Raw genomic sequence first — 17,917 nt, forward strand, 5'->3', positions numbered from 1 at the left:
AAACATCATGCACGATGTATCCATGCCTACATATTTATATCCATATTTTTTTAAAAAAAACTTCCAAAATTATAGATGTGCCAGAAACGAGAACCTACCAAGCATCTGGGCAGGGAAAACACTGTTTCTGATGTACAAGGGCCAAGCCAGAAGGGCATCCTGGGGCAAGACAGACGTATCAGTGACTGCAAATAATTCCTGGACATTTCCTATTTTTTATTGTATTTTCCCTCAGTTATCTACACTTTCTCTTTTTCCCAATAAAATTAGTCCAATCTTACATTACAATATTTCACCTTGTTAATAAAACCCAGGACCAAAGAAGGAGAATAACAGGGTTTTCTAATCACCATATCTTAATCTCTGAATCTAGTCTGGACAGAATGATCACTTCCTGGAGGAAGTTGTCATAGGGAGCGTTTACCAGCCAGTGGAATAGGGACCCCTGCCGAGGGGAGGGATTGTCTGAGGAGTCAGGTACCCCACATACATAGGAAACCCTCACCCAGGCTCCGCCTCCACCCAGGTGCCGCGGGGAGCATTTACCAGCCACTGGAACAGGGATCCCTGCCGAGGGGAGGGATTCTATGAGGAGCCGGGGACCCCACATACATAGGAAACCCTCACCCAGGTTCAGCATCACCCACAAGCATTTTCAGCTCTGCCCATGAGGACTCTGGCTGGGTGTGTGGGAAAGAGCCAAACTCTGGGAGAGTCAGACCAGGACACTCCAGGTATTCACGCATTTACCCAGGGAGCACTCACTGGGTCTGAATTTTGTGCAAGACACTGTGCTAAGGACAACTGAAGCTGAATAAAAGTAAGGCATACTTGACCTTCAGGAAACACCTTCCATGGGGGCTGTGAACTCCTGCATTTGACAGCAACCAACGTACAAGCTGGTTCAGAGAGGAGAGGTGACAGGCACGTGAGAGGAGGGGTCAGGCTGAGAGGATGGGACACTTGTCACTGGTAGGGACTGGAAGTATGGGCGAGTTTGGGATGTGTGGAGACAGAAGGATCCCAGCAGAGGAGCAGGATGAGGAGCGGCAGGGGCAGGAGGCATATGCAGGGAGAGCGGGGAGTTTGCTGAAGCAGGAGAGTCAGGTGGGAACCGATGTGGGGGCCTCTGGGGTCCTGGAGGGACTGTGGGTTGGACCTGGTAGGGGCTGCAGAGTCGGGGAGGGGCTTTTGAGGAGGAGAGTGGCTAGGTCAGAGATGTATTTGGGAGGGGTTACGTGGCAATGGTGGGTTGGATGAATGCAGCTCATTGTTATAACTCCATTCAAGCTTGAGGCCTGAACTGAGCCCTTCAACCTCTTTTCATCTGAGGAAGATTTGGCCTCTTTTAGAGACGCTGTCTGCTTCTTTCTTAGAACCAAGCAATACTCTGTGCTACTTCCCAGCAGAGGTTGGTTTTAACCCAGGCAAAGAGAAGATGGATTTTCTCGACCACAGTGGCTCAGAGCTACATCCCCCGTCCCCTCCTCGTTTTCAGAATATTTAGTGCGCTGCTCTGGACGCTCCTGACTCCTGACGTTTCCCCTTGCAGAGAGGAGAAACTGCCACCTGGAAAGGGTTGACTACTTTCGCTGCTCCATGCCCGACCCAGGCGCTCCGGTTGCCAAGGAAGCGGGGGCGGGGCCCGCGGGGCTCCCTGCCCTCGAGGTGCCTTGGAGACCAAGTGTGTCCTGTTGCAGTTGAGGCTGGACAGGCCTTGGGTGACTTGCTTGTTGCTTTCGGCAGGTGCGGGCCCGGGCGGTCCCCTGCGCGCAGGGCCTCCCGGCGCTTGACGGGGCTTCGATGGGATGTCCAGCGGCTGTCCCGCTCCTTGGTGGGCTGGGGGAGAGGGCGCACGAGGGAAACTTGCCAGGTCTTCTTAGCACAGAGTAGGTGCCTAATTTGCGTGGCTACAGTCAGTCTTCTCCCTCCCTGCCCGCCCCCCCCCTCCCCCGCCACACACACACACACACACACACCGTGTCCGCTCCAGAGGCAGGGGGCCTTCTTGAACCGTGTTCAGCGTCAGATTGGGGGTCCAACGCCGGGTCAAAATGCCCCCAGCTGCCACCTTGGGCGGGTCGGCTTTTCCCAGAAGAGCCTGGGAGAGTGAAGCACAAAACAATAACCATTTATTGTTGTTCACCCCAAAGTCCCTCTCGGATCTGCGTGCGCCCTGCGCGGCTGGCAGAGCCCGCCTTCTCCAGGAGTTCGGTTCTTGCTTCAGGTTTGTTTCTTTTTCGCTTCTTCGCCCTCTCCGTTGTTTTGCTTTTTGTTTAAAATAAAATTCCTGAGGCCAGAAAGGCGCCCCGATGCTTTCTCCCGGAGCAGAGGGTCTCAGCCTGGTTTCTCAACCTCCAGGTCACAATAGAGACCAAACCCAGACACATTCCTGGACAACGGCTTCCCGGCAGGGGCGTCCAGCCGGCGGCCATGGTGTCCTCAGTGGGGAAGGTGACTCAGGTCCCCAGCGGGAATGTCTACCAGCAGATCTTCGAGGCTGAGGTAGGCCTGCCCCTCTGTCCCCCTCTTTCTGCTTCCCGATTCCCTCTGCTCCCCAAACTTCCCTCCCTCTGAAGGCCCCTTACCTGGGAATCTAATGAAATAGGGCTTTGAAATTGCTTTGATTTTAAAAATAATTCTTACTGGTTCTTAAAATGTAGGAATACAAAATTAGAATGTCTATTCTTGAAAGTTAGACAATTTAAATTAAAATTTTAAATTAAGTTAAATTAAAATTACTCAGAAATAGCCAGAATTAACCATCGGATACCTTGGGTCTTTTTCCTATGCATTAAAGCATTTCTAATTTTTCTATTTAAAGCTGAGTTTGATTCTATACTCGTGTTTTGAAACCTGCTTTTTCCCTGTTAACAGTATCTTGTGTCACTGGGCGTTCATGTACTTCTCCACATTTGGTGGCTGCCTGGGACTTCCTGTAATGTATTAAAGTGACGCCCTCTTGACAACCATATAGGTTGTTGGAATGGCCTTGTTGTCTATAAAGAACTGCACAGACAAAATTATGTCTTAAAAGAAACACACACTCAAACCCTTCCTTTGAAATTCTGTGCTGCTTATTTAAAAGGGACTTTCATTCCTACTTTGAGCCCTAAATAGTGCTCTCTGTAGAAGGCTTGGAAATTATAAAAGCATAAAGAGACCAAAGAAACTGATTACTCACGTGATCCTGCTTCCTGGAAGCAACACACCATGCTTAACATTTGGCAGATTTTCTTCCAGTCGTTTTTCTATACATTTTAAATTTTGAGCTCATACTGTATAATTTTAGTTATAATTTTTATTCTGTGCTTTTAATTGATATGCTTGATGGTATATCATATCATAAGCATTTTCCCATGTCCTAAAAAAATCCTTCCCAAGCCTCATTTTTAGTAAATGCCTGACATTCCACTGAAGGGACATACCATGTTTACTCAACCAGTCCCCTATTATTGGACAGTTCCATTTTTACAATTCCTTGTGATTATAAAAAATGCCTGAATGAGCATCTTGGTCTTCATTAAAATTTCTTAAAAGATGCCTTCCTGGGAGCAGCTGAATGACTGTTCTGGGCTGGAGAGCCCTCCCGCAGGGGGTGTGCCCTGGGGTTGAAGGCCTCCCTGCAAAGCGCCTTCCTGCTCGTGGTCCCCACATGACCTTCTGAGACTGCACAGTCAGCCTCAGGGTGCAGGGAGCCTGCAGCTCTGACCCCCCCAACCCACATCTTCCATGGATTCAGGTGCAGCTGGTCCGCTCCCTGGCGGCCACCAGGAAGTGGGCTCTGGAGTGTTCCATGACCCCAAAGAACGGCAGGAAGCCCTTGATGAATGTAGGGGCACTAGCTTACATGCCCTCTAAACTGTGTGTCCCTGAGGCTCCTTGTCTGGGCTACATGCCAGCACTCATGGTGGTAACAGCCCTAGGCTGGGCTAACCCAGCTGCTTTCTCGTGGGAGAGTTAGCACCAAGACTCTCGAAGTCTGAGGGAACCCGGAGGCCCTCCGGGGCTCAGGGGCTCTGGTCCTTGGAATGCAGGTCACGCAGGAACAGTCCCCTTGGCAAGCACTCAGCCTTTGTTCCTCTGCATACTTAAGCCAGCTCCTCTCAGAGGGCAGCAGTGGGTGCAAATTGCCTGTCCAGCCAGCCGCCACTGGACCTATCCTGTAAGTAACTCCTAATAAACCCATATGTCTCATTTGCTGTCTCTGAGTCTTTTCTTTGGTCTCTCAGCAACCTATCCCACACTGCTCACCCAGCTGGGTGTGTGGCGGAACACTTGGTGAGCCAGCCAGGAGACCAAAGAAAACCGAGTGAGTGCTGAGACTGTCTGGGATGGGAAGGAGAAATCCGTAGGGGTAATACTGGGTTGGCTGGTGTCCTCCCTGTGGGGGCTGGTTGTCACCATCCTTGATGGATGGGGCCCGCTGTGTGAGTACAGGGGTGCCCCCAAAATGCCGAAGGGCCTAGGGGAAAGTCCTGGGCATGAGAGAAGCCCAGGCCATTGCTACAGCTGTGGAGTCCTGGGCACTCCACACTGTAGAATGGCTGGCAATGAAGGCAGGAGAAGTCCTGGGCATGATAAATGTTGAGAGAAAGAAACCAGAAGCCTGGGAGGTAACTGCTATGGTGGGATGGCCCCTCCTTGCCGCTGTTCACTTAGCAAGACTAGCTGAAATGGAAGCTAAGGCAAAGGTGAGACAGCTACAAGAGAAATTAAAATTAGAAAGGAACACATGGCTGGTTGAAGCCAAAACTACCGAAGCTCTGTCAACACACCTCCGGGAATCTGATGAGAAGATAGAGGTCTGAACAGCCCCTCCCTCGGGGGTGGATCCCAGGGACCTGCCTCCACCCGTTGGGAACATGCATCCACCATGAGAGATTACACTGCTGCAGAACTGGTGGAATTGGGGAACAGGTGAACTAAATAGATGTGAAAAAGATAACAATTTGGGGGGGACTTTTAAAATAATTACGTGTTATGGTGTATGTACTTAAAAAAACCCAAGATGATGGCTAATTGCTTTAATGTCACACAAAGTTTTTGTGAGTAATCTAAACATAATTGTTGGGAACAAATGATTTAGGTAAAAATGGGTAAGAGTTTTCAGGTACAATAATTATGTTTTATGGTATAGATGCTTGAAAAACAGCTTCCAAAATCTTTTTGGTAACTTGAAACTTTAGAGTTTTGGTAAATTAAGTTAAATGATCAAGATTCATTGAGTATCTAGGTCATTTACCAAACAAGATAAAATATTAGAAATTGGTTACTAAACATAGATTTGTCTGCCTCTGGTTTCTTATTTCCAAGAAAGTAAAAGATGCTTGAGTTTATTGATAAATATGTTTTGTACCTGCTGAGGAATTTTCTATGAGAAAACACATATTTCTAAAAAGTCTCTAAACAAGGCAAGTAAAATGTATGTTTTCAGTAAAAAAAGGTATAAAGAACAGAGATATTTTTGTTTGTTTTTTTAAGAAAGATAAATTTGTCCTAAGCTGCTACAAAAGAAAAAAAAAGAGAAGAAGGCATGGAAAAAATTCTGAATTTTAAAAACAAGTGACAGAAGGTTTGTGGAAGTAAAACCCTGAGGAGTTTGGTGTATGGTCAAGTTGGTTGAGATTAAAATAAATGAGTTTCAATATCAAGAGTAAAGCAGTCAAAGGCAGAGCCGGGAGGGAGGGCAGGCCAGGGGCTCGTCAGGCCTTGGGCGGAAAGTGCCTGTTGGGGACAGGAAGAGCGCGGTGAGTGCGTGGTCCAGCACCCCAGCGCTGGCAGGGAGGCTGAGTGAAGCGGGACGCTGAGTCCTGAGCAGCAGGTGGCCGTGACTCCCTGCCCCTCCCTGCTCTCTGGCGACACGACTGAGGTTGAGCAAAGCTCAGAGAGTGTCTGCAGTGCGGTTTTCCCCAGGGAGTGGCAAGCACCCCTCAGGGGAAAAAAGTGATAAACAGCCAAACACTGTTCTGGTGGCTTTAACAGCGCCCACAGTGACAGCCTGGGAACGCCCTAGCCCCCTCGACTGGACGGAGGGCCAAAGGACCTTGACCCGTGCCTGCAGCGCCGTGCAGGTGGTTCAGGTATCAGGGGACCAGAAGCCACAAGAGGAAATAACAATGTACTGGTCCACAGGAGCATTTTGCTGTCAGGGGTGAAAATGAGCACAATGACTTCCATCACTTCTCACCTCACTCTGCGGCCATGCTTCTGGAGCACCGCCCGGTGGACAAAACCCCCTGAGGTTACCTTGTTTCATTATATTGATGGTGTCATATTAACCTCTGAGTCTTTTTCAGACCTTCAAGAAGCGTCTCTCTCCCTCGCCGCCCACCTATGCTAACGAGAATGGGTAGTAAACGACAATAAAGTACAAGGGTCTGGGTTATCTGTCAAACTCTTGGTGTTATCTGGTTGGGTAAGACAAAAGCGGTTCCTGCTACTGTTATAGATAAGACACAGGCTGTCCGTCCTCTTTAAAAGTTGGTGCCAAAGGGTATCATCTGGGACTAGGGGACCACCGACCAGGAGGCCTTCTCCCAAGCCAAAATGACAGTAAAACAAATCCAACCCTTGGGTGTTTTAACACAAGGACAACTGTGTGAACTGGATGTTTCCAGTCACCCAGAGGGGTTTGGATGGGGTCTCTGGCAGAGGCAAAGCAATAAACCAGTGCCCCTCGGCTTCTGGTCCCAATTGTAGAAAGGGGCTGAAAACCAGTATAGCGTCCTGGAACAATTGTGTGCTGCTTACCTTGTCCTCCAGCAGGTGGAGCCCATAACCCATTCCCTGCCGGTCACAGTCCATACTCATCTGCCCATTGCAGGGTGGCTGAGGGATGCTTTCCAAAAGCCCCGCTCAGGAACAGCCCAAACACAGACATTGGCAAAGTGGCGTGCATACTTACAACACCGAGGGACCCTCACCAGTAGTCCCCTCAGTGCAGAACTACATGCCCTCCTGGGGCCAGTAACACACACCGCAGAAGAAACAAGCCTGTTAGATGAGGTGCCCATGCCTGAAACCCTGCCAAATGTACAGGAAGGAGGAGGACCAATCCCAGCAGAGGCCTGGTAGACGGATGGCTCCGCAAGAGGTGGCCACCCCCCCAGTGGACAGCGGGGACCATCCAGCCTTCAACCAACAGCATGTGGTTGGACCCTGGCTCTGGATACAGTAGTCAATGGGCTGAACTGAGGGCCACCTGGATGGTGTTGACTTGTAAGCCCAGTCCAATATGTCTGTGCATGGACAGTCAGGTAGTCTATACAGGGCTCACCCTGTGGATGGCCTAATGGGCATGACAAAAGTGGACTATTAATGGTCACCCATTGTCAGGGGCAGAGCTCTGGGATGACATCTGGCAGCAGGTCTTGGGAATGACAATAACAGTGTACCATGTGTCTGCACACCAGGTGACAACACCACCAGGAAACCAACAAGCAGATGAGTCAGCTCAGATTTGTCTCCTGGAAGAAGTGCCAGCCAAAAGAGTGGCAGGGTGGCTACACAGGAAGACCGGACACAAAGGACAAAGGACCCTGTGGGCTGTCGCCAAGGACTGGGGCCTCCTGCTGCGCTATGCTACTATGGTGCAGGTCTGTCAGGTGTGCCCTTCTTATTCCTTACAGAGACCCTGGGCCATTCCTCGGGACACAGGCCAAATTGCCAGAAGCAACCAGCCTGCTCAACGCCGGCAGATGGACTCCACAGGGCCATTGCCTCTTTCTGATGGCTGTCAGCATGCCCTAACTAGTGCGGACACAGCTACAGGACTGCTACAGACATATCCCAGCAAGAGGGCCACACAGAAGACCACCATGAGAGGCCTGGGGACACCTCTGTGCTGCCTACAGTGTTCCCATGGACATCAACGGTGACCAAGGTATGCATTTTACCGGCCACCAGGTACAGACGTGGGCTGATCAAATCGACATACATTTGCATTTTCACCTGCCAAACTGCCCCATGACCATGGAGCTGGTGGAACAAATGAATGGCTTGCTGAAACAACAATTGAGGATGGAAGACAGGACCCTAGCCCACTAGACAAGATACCTGGCAACTGCAATATATCAACTAAATGATCATGAGATGCACTCAACCCAGTACATACCAGATGTTGACACAAGGACCAGACAAGGGCTAATCAAAGAAAGAAACTACAACCACAGATGGGCACTCAGAACAACTTGCTTTTGCCTCTGCCACAGAACTCCCTACTGGGACCCACATGGCCACTTGGCCCTGGGACTAGGAGGTGGGGCTCCTGTCTCTTAACCCCTTAGGGGACAGGCTTAAAACGAGATATCACATACAGATGGCCAATAGGCACATGAAAAGATACTCAACATCACTAATCATCAGGGGAATGCAAATCAAAACTACACTAAGATATCACCTTATACCTGTTAGAATGGCTATAATCACCGAGACAAAAAATAACAAATGTCAGAGAGGTTGTGGAGAAAAGGGAACCCTCATACACTGCTGGTGAGAATGCAAACTGGTGCAGCCATTGTGGAAAACAGTATGGTCATTTCTCAGAAAATTAAAAATAGAATTACCATAAGACCCAGCTATCCCACTACTGGATATTTATCCGAAGAACTCAAAATCAACGATACAAAGAGACTTATGCCCCCCTGTGTTAATTGCAGCATTATTCACGATAGCCAAGACGTGGAAGCAACCCAAGTGCCCATCCACTGATGATTGGATAAAGAAGATGTGGTATATATATATACAATGGAACACTACTCAGCCATAAAAAAGACAAAGTCAACAACATGGATGGACCTGGAGGGTATTATGTTAAGCAAAATAAGCCAGACAAAGACAAACACCGTATGATTTCACTCATACGTGGAAGATAAACAAACACACAGACAAAGAGAACTGTTTAGTGGTTACCAGGGGGAAGGAAAGTTGGGGGTGGGCACAAAGGATGAAGGGGCGCACCTATATGGTGACTGACAAATAATAATGTACAACTGAAATTTCACAATTTTGTAAACTATTATAACCTCAATACAAAAATTAATTTAAAAAACCCGACAGAATATCACAGTAACACCTCCAATTCCCCAAGGCACTTTCATCCTTTCCCTCTGGTGTGCCTTGTTGGATGGTCATGAGCTCCCTGTTCTAGTCCCCTCTAAACATCTTCCTTTTCATCCTTAGGACAATGTCAGCCAGCCTTTCCACTGCATGGACACACACTGGTGCTGACATACAAAACCGCTCCACCTGCTGGGCATGCAGCGAGCTGCGTGCCTTCAACGGCAGGGTTACCATGGCATCTCCAAGCTGCCAACGCCTCTGACGGGAGAGCCCCATGAGAGCGGAGGAGTGCCGCCCACTTTCCCATTCCTACTCCCCTCCACCTGTGACATGTTTTCTTTGGTGTCCTTGCTTTTTTACTACTTCTTTTATTTTCATGTTATGCTTTCTATTGCTGTTGTAGTTTCTGGCTACAGTGCTCCTCTCTGTGTCCGGCTCAAGGGGAACTGCAGAAGACTGGTGCAATGAGATTGTAAGGGCCATTCTGACACATGGCGGGTGGAGTGTAGGGGCACTAGCCAGCATGCCCCTTTAAAACCATGTGTCCTTGAGGCTCCTTGTCTGGGCTGCATGCTAGCACTCATGATGATAACATTCCTGGGCTTGGCCAACCCAGCTGCTTTCTCGTGGGAGAGTTAGCACCAAGACCCTTGTGGTCTGAGGGAACACAGAGGCGCTCTGGGGCAGGGGTGCTCAGGTCCTTGGAATGCAGGTCATACAAGGACAGTCCCCCGTGGCAAGCACACAGCCTTTGTTCCTCTGCCTACTTAAGCAAGCTTCTCTCAGGGGGTGGTAGCGGGTGCACATTGCTGTCCAGCCGGCCACCACTGGACCTTCCCTGTAAGTAACTCCCCAGTAAACCCATATGTCTCGTTCACCATCTCCAGGTCTTTTCTTTGGTCTCTTGGCAACCTATCCTACACTGCTCACCCAGCTGGGCATGTGGGGGAATAATAAAGAAGGTGGATATTCCTGAAGGGGAGATGATATCTCCTTGGCAACGGAAGTGGGTGCACAGCCTACCCAATGACTGGGTCACGGAAAACCCTGTTCTCTACAGGTAGGTCCTGCTGTCGAGGCCACATCCCCACACACTGGGGGTGCATCAGAGTCTTCAGAAACTCAGAAAGAGCTCACACAAGCTGAGTGCCAGGTAGGAATGAAGTCCCAGTGTCCTCCCCTGAAAGAGGGAGGTCATACACTGACCGTGCAGGACCATGCAGGCATTCAGGATCATCTGCTTCTCCCTCCCGTCTTCCCCTCCCCCCCAGTGGCTATTGATTGAGCACCTAGGGCCAGCACCGGGCAGGGGATCCCACCCTCCTGGAACTTGAGGCCTTGACAGTAAATAAATAAGCACGTCCCCGCAAATATGGAAAGGCTCTGACGCAAAGGGTGGGGCGGTGGGACAGAAGTCAGGGAAGCTCTCTGAGGAGGGGCCTCAGCTGAGACCAAAGGATGAGGGAAGGGAAGCATGGGGCGAGGCTTGGAGGTGGGACAGGCTTGGTCCACTCCCAGAAGGCTGAAGAGTCGGTGGGCTTGGGGAGAGGGGCAGCAGATGAGGCGAGGAGAGGCTTGCAGGCCACAGGCAGTATTTCAGACTTTATTGAAGTGAACAGCTGATCCGCGCTTTCAAGGCCTTCAGGCTGCTGTGTGTGGGATGTGGGGGCTGCACAGAGACAGGGAGGCCAGCAAGGAGGCCACCGCAGTCCATGTGAGCTTGGGGGCTGCAGAGGGAGAGTGAGGAGTTCAGGTGTATTTTGGAGGCAGAAGCCACGGGACTGGGTGACAGATTGGGTGGGAGGAGAGGGCTCCTGAGGGTCCTGGGTCTCTGGTCTGAGCGCTCAGGTGCAGAGCGGAGGCACCCTTCCCTGAGATGGGGCAGATGGGGTAGGGCAGAGAGATGAGGAGTTCCTTCTGACTTCCAAGTTTAGAAGTTGAACTTGAGACTCCTGAGCATGCCATTTCAGCTCCCTGAGCTCAGACTCCTCAAATAGGGAAAAAGGAAAGAAAGAAAAATGAGGGGTCCCATCCTTCGGAGCGCCTGGGAGAATGTAGCTGGAGCTGGGCTTCCCTTCAGCTCTGCGCATCCCACACAAGCCAGGAACCCCTCTCTGGTCCAGGACTCTGGGATGGGGAGTCAGTCCTCCTCTGCCTGCTTTTCCCACCCTTCCTCCTCCTTTGGGGGAGGGATTGACCCCATGCTAGGTAAAGGTCTCTGCCCTGCCCTGCCCTTCAACTTTTCCCAGGGAAAACTCCCCTGAGGCTCTGACCTTCAGCACCCTTAACTACCTACAGGTGGGAAAATCCACTGGCCACCCTAGCCCAGACTGGAGGTCAGCGTTCTCCAGTCCATGTCCCTGATGCCCAATGCAGGGATCCAGAGGCATGGATAGCTGGGGCCTGTCCATGCTACCCCACCGCCCAGGAGGATGGTCTCACAGCCTGACTGTGGCTCTGGCTCCCACAAGAGTCCCAGCCTCCTCTCAGCTGACCTGTTCTCATTCAGGCCCCTGGTCCCCCGACATCTCCCTGTGCCTCCCGAGGGTCCCCTCTTCCCCAGGGTTTAGCATCTGAGACAGCATCAGCCAGGAGCTCTTGGCACCCACAGCACAGTGTTTTGGGAAAGGCACTTCTCATGGAGGGTTCTGGCATTGTGCTGTGCTGGCTTCCTGGGACAGACAGACAAGGCCAGCTCTGTGCTGGACACAGATCCAGAACATAGCTCCCTATGGCCTGTGGCAGGAACAGAGATGTGTTTGTAACCTGCCACCCTCAAAATGACTAAGGTCACTAATCAGCATCAGTGTCTCTCTGGGGTACCTTGTCCCCTCTTGAACTTGGCCAGCCAAAGGCAGTCAACTTGCGCATTAATTCAAGCAGGGCAGGGCCTCTGGGTGGAGGAAGAGGAGCCCAGGGCAGGGATGGATCACCACTAGCATAAGCCAAGCCCCCATGTCCCCAGAGCAAGTGGCCGAGAAGCCAGAGCCGACAGCAGCTCCCGTGGTCCGGGCACCTGGGCTCCAGTGGGACTGCCTCTTAGTCCAGGGACATTTGGTTGACAAGGCTGAAGCCCCATGTCTGGAGAGCCAGCCCGGGCCCATCAACTGCAGCCCGGGCCCTGCGGTCTTCCTCGCTGCCAGGTCTGCAGCGAGCACTACATAAGAACATGTCTGGAAAGGGCTGCGTGCCCGGGGGCCCCCAGGAATGGCAGGCGTCCCTGAGAACTGCTGCGTTTCTGCGGTGCTTGCTCTGCAGACAGTGCATTCAGGGATTTTTCCTCCAAAGCTACGCTCATGCTCACCCACCCTGGTCCTCCCTGCTGAGATAGTTTGGGATCTCTCTCCTCCCACACCCAAACCCCATGGACCGTGCACCTTGGCATCACATGTGGGTCTGGGAGGCCCTACTCTGCTTTGTACTGTGACTTCTCCAAGCCCCCTTCCCCTGTCCTAGACAATGGGGTGACCCCAGCTGCCTCATAGGATGGGTGGCTGAAGGAGCAAATAAGGAGCATACTGAATGCTTAGCACTGGTCTGGCTTTCCCGGGCTGCTCACGCCCCTTCTGGTCCTCAGTTTCCACATGGGGAAATGGCTCCTGCTCACGTCCACACTTGGTTTGCCGCCAGAGCAGAAGCAAGCTCCCTGAGGCAGCCCCGGCTTCTCCTCTAGGGACCATAGCATCTGCTGGCAGCAGACACCTGGGCAGTGTTGGTTGAGAGACAGCCATAGCCTGGGGGCTCTCGGGAATCAGGTGGGCCGGGCTATTGCCAATGCCCAGGGTCCCTCTGGAGACTCCTCCTGTGCCAGAGCTGCCCTGGGGGAGTGAGGGGGCTGGAGGTTTATTGTTTTCCTCTGTGTGTGCCTCAGGGAAAAGGAAAAAACCAAGAAGGAAAAATCTCTAGAGAGTGAGAGCACCATTGCTGCCCGAGAAGTCCGGGGCCTCACGGATGCCATCGGTGAGCCTCCATTCAGCCATGAGGGCAGGCCTGGGCTGGGCCAGAAACTGAGCCCTGGGGACACAATCTGGGAGGTCTGATGTAGGAGCAGCTGAGGCTCCCACTGTGTCCCTATGCTCAGCCACATAGGGGACCCTCTCCCCTTGGCCTTATCCACTCACCCTTTTTGCCAGGACATCTCCCTGGGACCTTCTCCCCTGCGCTTCCCCTCAGCCTTCACCATGGAGCCTTCTCCCCTCGGCCTTCTCCCTTCAGCCTTGGCCCATCGGCCTTCTCGCCTTGTCCTTCTCCCCAGGATCTAATCCGCGGGACCTTCTCCCCTGGACTTTCTCCCTTCAGCCTTCTCCCCTGGAACTTCTCCCCCTGGACCTTGCCCCCTTGGCCTTCACCCCTGGAACTCCTCCACTTGGCCTTCTCACCTCGGCCTTCTGCCTTGAACAGTCTGCCCTCAGCCGTCTCCCCTGAACCTTCTCCCCTCAGCCATCACCCATTGGCCTTCTCCCATCGGCCTTCTGCCCTGGACCTTCTCCTCGGGACCTCCTCCCCTCACCCTTCTCCCCTGTGCCTTCTCTCCTCCTTCTTCCTGAACCTTCTCTCCTTTGCAGGGAATTGGAAGAGGAGGAAGGGGCTGCATGCACTGTTGTCATTTACTGATGAAAACTAGTTGGAAAAGGATTTACTTGACTGTGAATTTTTTTCATTGGATTTCTCAGTCTATATTTTCTTCCTTCACCGTACATTGTCCTGGTTTGCTCTGATGCCAGTACGGAGACTCTTTTTCTTTATGATTACAAATAATACGTGCTAACTGTAGAAAAACAAAGGAAGGAGGTAAGCAGAAAGTGATAACTCCCCTCCACAATAGCACCCCTTCTCCTCCCTGGAGTGCCCCCCCGCCCAGCTTCTCACAGAGATTCAGGGGACGTCAGAGCACAGGGAGAGATCACAGACCCTCGAGCAGAGGGCCCACGTCCACAGCCCTCTCAGCCGCTGACTGCCTTTGCTCCTCAGGCCCCATGCCCGAGTGTCCTCACTTGTAAAAAGGGCCTGAGCACAGAAGCTGCCTCCGGGCCCATCCTGAGGAGGGATGGAGCTAGAACAGCACCTGGTACACGGTCAGTGCTGTGTGAGGGTTGGTTATTCTTATTTGCGCAGGTATTTGCTTCTACAAAACTTAAAAAACCACAAATGGTCCCATTCTATACATTAGCATTTCGGAACCTTTTTCCAGCATTTAACTGTATATGTGAGACTTCGTTCCCTATGGCATTTATGGATCACCTTCATCTTTTCTCTTTTTCCTTAAGCCCCTCACACTGCTGGCCCGCTTTGGGGGTCCATCTCCTGAACCAAGGCACTTTCTGCCTGTGCTGCCTTTTCCCAGGGGCTCCCCTGTCGCCCTGGAGCTCGAGGACACCCTCCTCACCTCTGTTGTTCTCCCCCAGTTCCTGAGAGGACCAGCGCCATCACCCTTCAGGGGCGAAGAGACCATAAGAGGAAGGGCTGGCAGAGCACTGTGGGGAGCTTCAAGGAGGAGATCGCTCAGATTGGCATGGTGAGAATCCTCCTCCTCTCTCCCCTTCTGTTCCTGGGCCATTCTGAAGGTGGGCTCGTCACTGCACTGGAGGTCCAGTGGCTCACCAGGGTGTAGACAGAACCGTCGTAGCCATGTTTGGGTGGCTTGTTATGAGTTCCCGTTAGGAGCATAGCCCTGTTACCACCCCCGTTTTACAGGTGAGGCCGAGAAAGTCCTGCCTGACTTGGCACGTAAGGGGCCAAGTAGGAGCTGGGCTCTGGGTGTGATGCCAAAGCCCAGCCTCTGATCTCCCTGCTCAGTCCTACTCGTGAGGGGCCAAACGGCCTGGCCCTGAGGCACCACCCTCACTTGGCTCCCTGTTTCTTTCCAGAGACCTCATCTCCAACCCCACTGGTCCCTGGAATGTCCCTAAATGAGACCCTTTTTTGCCCTTCAGGGTCCTCCCTGAGCCCCAGCTTGCACTCACGGCTTTCTCCAGGGTCTTCTCTGACGCATGTTGCTCCCCTAGATTCCCGGAGTGGGCTCTGGACTCACAGCGCCAAGGAGGCACCCCCTGCCAGCTCTCACTGTCCCGAGCCCTCCCAGCTGGATGTGCACTCTGCTTTCTCCCATGAGCTCTGTTGCTTTGGTCACGTGGCCTAACAGAGCCTCCGTCTCCTCTTCTGAAGTAAACTTGGAATTCTTTCGTTGGCCACTTCTTTAACGAATATTTGTAGAGCCTCAACCTTGGGCCAGGCCTAATGTCAGCACCTACATCACAGGCTGTGATTAGGACCGAGTGCGTCTGAGGACGAGGGCTCAGCAGAGAGTCGAGCGCCCGGCGCATGGCATGTGCCCAAAGTGGTGGCTACCTGTGTGCTCCAGTTGTGAACTAATTAGTTCATCTTAAATAATAATTATTATTATTTCTGAGACAGGACCACGGTTGGCACTTCCTCGTACAGGGGGGCTCCCTCCTGCCCCGGCAGTGTTCATACCACAGCTGTCGCCCTCCTGGCCTGTTTTAGGAAATGGAACCTCTCATCTTGGAGCCAGGAGCACTTCTTCTTAAACAGCTGGCTGAATCTGACAAAGACATCAACAGCCTCTTCAGAAAGGTGGAAAACGACGACAATCTCGAAGACTACACCATCCAAGTAGGGGCCCCTCATGGCCGGGCCTGCCCCACTGGGTCCTGCTCCTTCTCTCCCTGCCATCCGTTCTCCCAGCCTGACCCAGACTTCTCACACAGACCCTGTTGGAGCTGTGGGATCAGGTGGTTGAGAAGTTCCTCCTCCAGAAGCAGGGGATTAAGAAGCTGGATGAGACCCTGCTCTCACTTGAGTTCTCCTGAGCAGACAAGGCAAGTCGGCCTGCAGATGGGCTCTTGGTGATTTTCACTTGTGCGATTTGTGAGGCCTCATGTGTCTCCTTTTAGTTCTCCAGGAAAAGAGTGAGTCACTCACTATGGTGCCCTCTTATTTCTAGCTAAAAAGCGTGTTGAAGAAATACGTGGAAATCATAGAGAAAACTTCCTGTCTCATGCAGCCCAATATGTACAGGCTGATAAATAAAGAAGCCATGGTGAGTAGTTTTCATGTGCAGTGGATCAGCCCACGGGAGAGGGAGCCTGGACCCCAAGACGCCCCAGAGGCTGGTGACTCAGGAATGATGAGCTTTCCACCTGCATCGTCTTGCAGTTGTCGCGGACTCAGGGCAGTTTGCACCCTCATAAGTCAGCCCCGCCTGGTCTGTTTGTCTGTTTTTCTGCTGCCTGTCAGTACCTGTTGCTGAACCATGCCTGCCCCCTAGCTCTGTCCCCACTACTTTCCTGTCCACACCCCAGCCTCCCCCAGCTGCTTTCTTTGGGATAAAAACCAAGAAATTCAAGGTTGTTTGTGATGTCTCCAAAGTCAGAGTTAAGCCTGACTCCTCTGTCACGTGAAAGGATGCTTCTTTTGGCTCCTCAGAGGCGCGTTTTGCTTGCATGGACTTCCAGGTCCTGTGTGGAAAGTTGGGCTTGTCAGACTGTGGGCCTCCTGGCAGCACACGGAGTGAAAGGGGGTCCCGCGTTCAGCACCGCAGCTGGGTTCCAGCCCAGGTGTGTGCCTTGGGCTCCTGGACAGAGCACGGACAGGGAGTGAGCACAGACTCCCTCTTCTCTGCCCAGGCAGGAAGCCTCCTGAGCTAACTCAGCCCTGCACCTGGAACTCCCTGTCCGCGAAGTGGAGACGATGATACTCAGGGGCCAGGACTTGTTGGGAGGATGAGAAAAGAGGGCTCAGCAGTGGGAGCTCTAAGCTTGAGACAAGCTAGAGTCACTGACTTCTATCCATTTGATCCACTCAGGGACCAGAGTTAGTCGGTGTCCTGTTATGTGTGGTTGGTTGATGTTCCTATGCTTATTTCACCCGTTGTGACAACTGACACTTGCTATTTGCTCCATGTGCCTTTATCTCATTTCATTTCACAAAATCCCTCTGCTGTAAACAGCATTGTCTTTGTCTTATGGCTGCAGAATTGGAGGTTCGGGAAATACCTGCTAAGGCCCCACCAGCTGAGAAGGACAGCTGGCATCAAACCTCAGGTTCCAATGACAAGTGTTACTGGAATTTCTACCCTCTAAGCTTGGCTGTTCTCAGCCCTGTCCCAGAGCTGTGCCTGCAGGGCTTTGGGAAGTGTGTGGTGGCATTTGGGGCTGCTCTAGTCCCTAGGGGCATGGGAGAGGCTGCTCTCATTTAAGGGGGGGGGGGGATGCTAAATGGCAGAACAGTACCACATAATGAAGAACTGTCTCCACTGCCATGCCAAGGCTGCCCAGGAGATGACCACTAGGAGGACAGCCAAAGAAAGTTCTAGCTTTAGCCTCATTTGGTAATTGGGTCCTGGTTCTCGTCACAGCCATATGTGGCTGGTCCCTGATGGCATGAACACTCTGCTTTTGGAACAAATTTATTTATTTTTAAAAAATCAGTTAAACACTGAGAGCCATAACACTGTAGCCCTGAGTTACTGGGCCGAGGAGTACAGTCATCCCTCAGGCGTGGGTACTCCTCTTCCTCCGGGAGCAACTTCCACCCATGGGAGGAACGCGAAGAGACGGCCCCACGCTTCCCCCGCCAGGGGACACTTTTGTTAATACTGACACAAGGGTCCTGGAACTTTTGGCCAACAAGTAAGACTTTCTTTAGCGAAAGGGATGCCTTGGGCCAAGATGTCTGAGGACACTAAAGAGAGTCTGTCCGTATGGGCTGCGGGTCTACGGGTAGGAGGCCCACCTGTGCTTCTGCATTTCTGGATGGAGAGCGCCAGAGTCTGACACTGGGGTTGAAGGAAAGTGTGCCGGGACCTGGCCCCACCTCTGCTTTCCCTGTGGCC

The 17,917-nt window shown here is 52.1% G+C and overlaps 1 protein-coding gene across 1 annotated transcript in view; it reads left to right on the forward strand.

Moving 5' to 3' along the window:
• Window positions 1-1,670: 1,670 nt before the first annotated feature.
• Window positions 1,671-17,917, forward strand: part of CCDC180 (coiled-coil domain containing 180) — a 48,864-nt gene continuing 32,617 nt past the window's right edge. Inside the window, 11 exon segments of the mRNA XM_070596571.1 lie at window positions 1,671-1,834; window positions 2,154-2,227; window positions 2,362-2,505; window positions 3,743-3,832; window positions 10,023-10,123; window positions 12,935-13,023; window positions 14,469-14,578; window positions 15,568-15,696; window positions 15,792-15,902; window positions 16,028-16,123; window positions 17,058-17,126. Of these exon segments, the coding sequence (XP_070452672.1) occupies window positions 1,804-1,834; window positions 2,154-2,227; window positions 2,362-2,505; window positions 3,743-3,832; window positions 10,023-10,123; window positions 12,935-13,023; window positions 14,469-14,578; window positions 15,568-15,696; window positions 15,792-15,902; window positions 16,028-16,123; window positions 17,058-17,126 (1,044 nt within the window). The 5' untranslated portion in view covers window positions 1,671-1,803.

This window comes from Equus przewalskii, chromosome 26 (assembly GCF_037783145.1).
Source record: "Equus przewalskii isolate Varuska chromosome 26, EquPr2, whole genome shotgun sequence".
In the NCBI taxonomy this organism is placed as follows: Eukaryota; Metazoa; Chordata; class Mammalia; order Perissodactyla; family Equidae; genus Equus; species Equus przewalskii.